The 6,942-nt window shown below is 45.5% G+C and overlaps 1 protein-coding gene across 1 annotated transcript in view; it reads left to right on the top strand.

Moving 5' to 3' along the window:
- Positions 1–428: 428 nt before the first annotated feature.
- Positions 429–6,942, top strand: part of Arsg (arylsulfatase G) — a 65,848-nt gene continuing 59,334 nt past the window's right edge. The window contains exon 1 of the mRNA XM_090349856.1: positions 429–905. Within this exon, the coding sequence (XP_090205982.1) occupies positions 682–905 (224 nt within the window). The 5' untranslated portion in view covers positions 429–681. The remainder of the gene's footprint in view (positions 906–6,942) is intronic.

Below are 6,942 nucleotides of genomic sequence, written 5' to 3'. Positions count from 1 at the left end.
CATTTCAGGTTCAAGAAACTGATGAGCCCGTTAAATATTCAAATAAGAAGGAAAACATCTGTTGGCGTGGAAAAATGATTATTTCCTAAGCTACTGGGTAAAACACAGCTGTACTGGCAGTTTTAAAACTGTTTTCTTGTCAATTTTTGTTCTTTCAGGAAACCTGACAGAAACCTCAACCATCTGGAACTTAGAAACTCCTTTGGGGCAGCCTGCAGCTTCTAGAACTTTCAGGTGTTCTTCAGATGGGAGAATGTATCTGACAGGCACCGGATAGAGTCTCACACAGATGCAGGACTGGGGCTGTGACTCTTAACACCTTTGATTACAAAGGGGTGATTTGCTGCATGGTCCAAGAGCAGTCGCTGAGGGTGGGGTCTAATAGTTGCACACATCGGTCATCGTATTAAGCTGCATTGTGAAACATCTCCTGCAAAGAGGAACTTACAGTGGGCTACCATTCTCTGGACTCTCTGGGATTAGAGTTTCAAATAGTCTTCATTTCTGTAGCCTCCACTATCCCTGCAGCACCTTCACAATCACCACTGCCATCACCAGTCACACACTACAGCTGCTCCCCAGGGACTTACTGCACTGCTAGCCAGCAGACAGAGCACTGGGGGTGGAAACCCCTAGCAGTGATTCGCCTTGGCAGCCAACAGAGGGAATCTGCTTATCAGCATGGGCTGGCTATTTCTGAAAGTTTTGTTGGTGGGAGTGAGTTTCTCTGGATTTCTTTACCCACTTGTGGACTTTGGTATCCATGGGAAAACGACAACGACGAGCCAGAAACCAAATATCGTGATCATCTTGGCTGATGATATGGGCTGGGGTGACCTGGGAGCAAACTGGGCAGAGGCAAAGGACACTGCCAACCTGGATAAGATGGCTTCCGAAGGAATGAGGTGAGTTGAAGGCACATCATTGTAAATGTCTCAGCTCAGTTCTTGTAGTGAAGGGCAGTGCAAATCATGAGGCTACAGGTTGATTTTGTTACTTTATTTATTCATTTGGCTTAAAGCTAGTTTGCCAGCCATCTATCCATCCATTATGTACCCATCCATCCATCCATCCATCCACTCCCTCATCTACCCAGCCAACCACCCATTCCTCCATTCATCCATTCATTGACCCACCCACTCACCTACCCATCCATCCATCTATGTACCCCACTATCCTATTTACTTCACATACTCATCCATCCAACATAGATGAAGTGCACATATATGCTAGAAGCTGGGAATACAGAGGTGACCAAGATAGAAATCAGTTGTTGTCTTCAAGTTCTTCGCTGGCAGAGGAGACCCGTGGTCTCTACCCCTTTCAGCCATTTTTCTCACCTCTGCCATGATGAACTTCTTGAATCACTTCTCTGCTTCCCATGCTTTGGTGGCATTCTGTAGCCCTAAGCTCTGCATGATGTCACAAACTGGATTTCTTCTCCATCCTCCATTTCCCAGCTCTCTTCTGTTATCTTCTCCCTGTGATAAGCCTCACCTGGTAGTGTGCTTGTCCTGTGTACTGTCCACTTCCTGTTTCACAGGTCTCTGCTCACCACTTAAGTCTCGGCCCCCTTGGACTCCTAAAGACAGGTATCTCAGGCACTGCATGTATACCCTGACTTTGAAGCTTCTCAGGGAAGTTGTTTTCAAATTTGTCTTCCAATGTTGGGATCGAATCTGCCTCCCTTCCCTCATCAGATTAAACAGAGCATCAAATGCAGAACACCAGAACGTGACCTCATGTGGAAAGTTGGTCCTAAGGATTTTGATGATATCATAGTGAATTTAGGGCAAACACCTCATTCGGATGACTGGTGTCTTTCCAGTCAAACGGTGGACACAGACACAGGGAGAAAGTAATGTGAAGCAGAGATGGGGTTGGATGTGTTTGTACCAAGGACTGTAGCAACCACCAAAAGCTGGAGAGAGGTCGTAGAACAGCCTCCCTTCCCCCAGCCCTCCTCATGTCTTCATTTCAGACTTCTAGCTTTCTGTGCTGTAGTTTCCAGTCGCCCAGGTGTCATTTGTTATGAGAGCAGAATAAACTCACACAGGAAACTCCTCTTTCTCTGGACTTCGAGAAGGAGAGTGCAAGCCAGTCACCAGCCTAGTTACTCAGGAGGCTGAAACCTGAGCCATCCCAGGCAGAAAAGTGCGTGAGACAGACTCTCATAATACAGGAGCTCACAGTTTAGGACTATGAAATGAGACTGAAATGTCTCAAATTTTTGGACATGGAAATCTTCCCCCGGGGAGAAACTGAATCCTCATTGCCTTTACCCCATTGTCAAAAAGACCTGCTCTCAATGTCAGTAGGTTAGGGGAGAGTTAGGCTTTATATTTAAGCTGGGTTTAGATCTCTGGCCCAGAGATTCTCCCATTGAGCACATCATCCTGAGCACATCAGGGGTCAGGAACAAACCCAGTTTAGTAGGCTTTCCTGTTTTCCTCTCCTCTATGTGAATATATTCTGTCCATTTGAACCTATGATAGTGGCCAGGTAGACAGCTGTCTGGGCCTGAGGGTGACTGCTTTGCATTCTGGGCCTTGTTGACAGGAAAACCAGGCTTCCTGTGAGGCTTGATCTCTCCCCTGCTTACTCATGGCTTGTAGAGAACCACAGCTTTCAGACGTGAACTCATTGCTAAATAGAGTTTTGGTGTACCTTGAAAAAAAATGCCATCTTTGGATGGGCCTCTCCACTTCTTTTTTGTCAGTACTGGTGCTTGAACTTAGATCCTGGGTACTGTTTCTTAGCTTTTCTGCTCAAGTTTGGTGCTCTACCACTTGAGCTTGGCCTTTTGGTGGTTGATTGGAGATGAGTTTCATAGACTTTTATACATCAAAGATTCTCCTAGCAGAGGATCACAATACCTCAAAAACCTACGTACATGTGGTCATATAGGATGAGTCTAAACAAAATGAACTCTAGGTTATGGAAACAGGAAGTTTATCTTTGTGATTGTTGTTCTTTTTTTCTAATTTTTATATTTAATTTTTATTGTAAATAATAGTTATATTCACCAGATAGCATTATTTCACACACACACACATTGATACCTCTTCTCATGTTTTTGTCTCCATTTCCCTCCCCCACCCCCTTGATTGTTGTTCTTAATGTATTATGTGAAGTTATTTCTTTTCTCTTTTTTTCCACTATGGTTAATCTCATGTGGTTATTGTCTCTGACTTTGTTACCTGGAGTTTGGCCTAGTGGTAGAGCATGCACGAAGACCCGGGTTCAATTCCTCAGCACAAAGACCCGGCTTCAATTCCTCAGTACCACATACATAGAAAAAAGCTGGAAGTGGTGCTGAGGCTCAAGTGGTAGAGCTCTAGCCTTGAGAGAGTCCAAGGACAGTGCTCAGGCCCTGAGCTCAAGCCCAGGATTGGCAAAAAAAAAAAAAAAAAAAAAAAAAAGAGTTTCATAGACTTCTATCCGGGCTGGCTTTGAATCACAATCCTCATATCTCAAGCTTCCTAAGTAGCTAGGATACAGGTGTGAGTCTCTGCGTCCTGATCTGTTTCTTGCTGGCCATGAGACACTTGTTACCTAGTCTTGCTGAGCCTCAGTTTGCTCATCTGTACAGTGGGATGAGAAGAGCAGCCTCTATGACAGGTTTACTGTGAGGAGGAACTGCAGTAAATCACAGAGGCATGACAGGAGTAGAAATGTCTAGAAAATGTCTCGTGGGAGAATCAAATAACCAGTGGTTGAGAGGTGGTCTCAGCCAGCCAAGCCCACTTGCCACTCAGGTGAAAGGTGTGCTGGGAATGCTTGGAGTGCAGCTGACAGTGTCTGGTGATGCATTGATTAACAGTATTCCCTCTTTGCACCTTATTCTCACTTCCTCCCCTACCTGCCCTCCTCAGCTGAGTCACGCCAGTGCCAATGTAGCTGCCACTAGGAGTTCTAGGCACTGTGTCAGAGATCAATAATGTTCTCCACTCAAAGGTCACCAACTCCCAGGGACTTGAGGCTGTGTCTAAAAGAGGCCTTGGAGAAGAATGAATTGAGCTTTTTGATTCAGCCAAACACCTGCCTTGACATCTGCTCTCAGCATTGGCTTTTTTTTTGCAGGCTTGTATCAACCCGCCTTAGGACTCTAGTGCAGTGATCTATAGATGGCAGGAACTGGGCTGACTCACTCTGCTGGCTACTGGCCAGGTCATGCATTCTAGCACACAATATGGACACAAAGACAGAAAGAATTTTTATTTTCTTTTTTGGTGCTGGTACTGGGTTTGAACTCTGGGCACTTTTCCTTAACTTTCTTTCTTTCTTTCTTTCTTTCTTTCTTTCTTTCTTTCTTTCTTTCTTTCTTCCTTTCTTTGCTTAAGGCTGGTGCTCTACCACTTGAGCCACAGCTCTACTTCCAGTTCTCTAGTGGTTAATTGTAGATAATTATTTCAGGGACTGCCTGGCTGGCTTTGAGTTGTGATTCTCAGATCTCAGTCTCCTGAGTAGATAGGATTACAGGCATAAGCCTCTACTAGCCCCTGGCTACAGAGTGTTGTCATGTAGTCCAAGCCGGCCTCAATCTTAGGATCCTCCTGCCTGGCTTTCTGAATGCTGGAATTATAGGCAGATGCCACCATGAAAGAACATTCTAAGGGAGACTGATACTACGATGATGAAGACCTTTATCATATAATCCCTCTAGTTCAGTCCCTCTCCCCGCCCCCATAAGGCAGCTTAGATATAGAATTGAGAGGACCCCTATTGGGAAAGACCTTCATTTCCTCTGACCTTCACACTTAACTCTGAGTTGTTGGCTTTGGGAGTTTCCATTCTGCATTGTGCCATCTGCATTGTGGGACAGGCAGCTTGCCATCTTTGTACCTTGGGTAAATAGGTCAGAGGAACATGAAAATTGTGTAACGTCCACCTGCCAGCCTGGGCAGTGAACACTTTGCAAATAAGAAGATAGACTTTTATCTGTGGCTTTGCTTCAGAGATGAGAAAGCACAGTGATTAGATGGTAGCTGAGAAAAGGAATCAAGGGACTAGCCAGTGGAACCTTGGTGTTGCAGCCAAGTTCAGGTTCTAGGTAGCCCAGGCAGTTGCTATTGTCCATTCCTCTGTAGGTATTCCAAAGGCAGTCATTCTTCAACAATGAAGCTCCCCTGAGTTGGTTATGAGGTAAATGCTGGCAGGCAAATGAAGCCAAGAATGCAGGAGGGAGCTGGGCATGGTGAGACACTGGAATCCTAGCTATAGAGGTAGGAGGATTGGGGTCCAAGTATAGCCTGGGTGAAAGAACAAAACCCTACCTGGTGGTAGTGGTGGTGCTTAAGTGTAAGTGGCTGAGGGCCTGGCTCAGCAGTAGGGCCCCTGTCTTGCAAGGGCAAGGTGGTGAGTTCAAATCCCCTGTACCTCCCTCCCCCCAATGTAGAAGGGCATTGTGCTGTCAGAGCAGACTGTCTTGTACATCTGAGATTGTAGGCACCTTTATGACGAAGTCAGAGTCCGGGCTTTGTGGGGGAGATTCAGCACATCATTACGTATTTGCCACTAATAGGATAGGGAAAGTCTCAGTGCTGGATTTTTAACCTTCTGGTTGTTGAAGCTCAGGCAGAGGATCCATGTTAAAGATGCTGTGGTGTGGGGCAGGAGGAGAAAGGCAAGCTGAAGAGGGATGAATAATGGTTATCTAGTAGGGTCCTAAGCTAGAACCTTGGAGGTATCCTGGGAATTAGACAGATGAAGAAGAGTGTGCAGACAGAAGGGAGGGCAGGAGCTGACGATCCGGAAAATCCTTGTACTTAACCTCCCCCGGATACTGTCATAGGTGCCAGCAACACATCCATGACCCAAACAATCACTAGCCCTTATTTTGCTTTCCTGGGGCTTGCAGGAGATCACAAGCTGGGCCAGTGGATGGGCAGCTGGCAGAAAGCATCATGTGCATGCTTATATTTTGGACTTTGTTCTCAAAAGCGGTTAGGATGGAATCTTTCAAGTGTACCGGGGAAGACAGAGGGTGTATGTGTAGCATCCTCTTGGACTTTCACTTAGAGTCCTAGTGCTGGAGAGAGATGCCTGGTGCAGAGGCACGCAGGTGCCTATATGGCTTACTGGAGTTCACATTGCTCCTACTTGGCCTTTTAACTCAAGGTTGGCACTGTACCACTTGAGCCACATCTCCACTTCTGGCTTTTTGCTAGTTAATTGTAGATAAAAACCTCTTGGACTTTTATTGGTTTTTTAAACCTGAGCTAGCCTTGATCCTCAGATCTCAGCCTCCTGAGTAGCTGTGATTACAGGGGTGAGTCACCAGTGCCTGGTTAGAAAGCCAGTGAATTTTGAAATCTCCACTCCCAAGCCTTTAAATTATGAATAGAGCCAGAATCGTTTTTATTCTGGTCTCAGAGTAATTAAGAGAGTTACCACATGAAACATCCTCTATTTTTTTTTAATTTTCTGTATATGAAAGCCGGACATACTTAATATTGCAATGTTCTCTCTCTCTCCGGGGCTCTTTAGTGGCAGTCTTTCCAATGGACCTCTTCCCTGGCTCTTAATATGTGTAATTTATGCAATGGCAAGTTGCTTTGGTTTCTGTCTGGCCGTGTCTTAATTTGTGCTGATTTTCTTGTTACTGTCTGGCCTTGGGTTTCCAGCTTTGGTCCTTTAGATTTTAATGAGGACCCCTGTTGATGAACCGGCCTGAGCCTGCCCAGATAGACTTGGGGAAAAAAACAACAACAACAACAACAAAAAAAAAAACCCCTTTTGAAATAACAAGGCCTTGTTAGCTTATTAATTAGTCTCTGTGGAACAGAGACAGTGCCAGGAAGGAGGAATAGAGGTAGAGGGGTGTGTGTGTGTATATGTGTGTGTGTGTGTGTGTGTGTGTGTGTGTGTGTGTGTGTGTGTGTGTGTGTGTAATACGCAGGTTAGTTCTTAAGGCTGCACATTTATTTTTGTGGGGTGTGG

The sequence above is a fragment of the Megascapheus bottae genome, chromosome 17 (genome assembly GCF_031878675.1).
Source record: "Megascapheus bottae isolate mThoBot1 chromosome 17, mThoBot2.hap1, whole genome shotgun sequence".
Lineage (NCBI taxonomy): Eukaryota > Metazoa > Chordata > Mammalia > Rodentia > Geomyidae > Megascapheus > Megascapheus bottae.
Note: the sequence above shows the minus strand (reverse complement) of the source record. Positions and strands in the feature narration are given on the sequence as shown.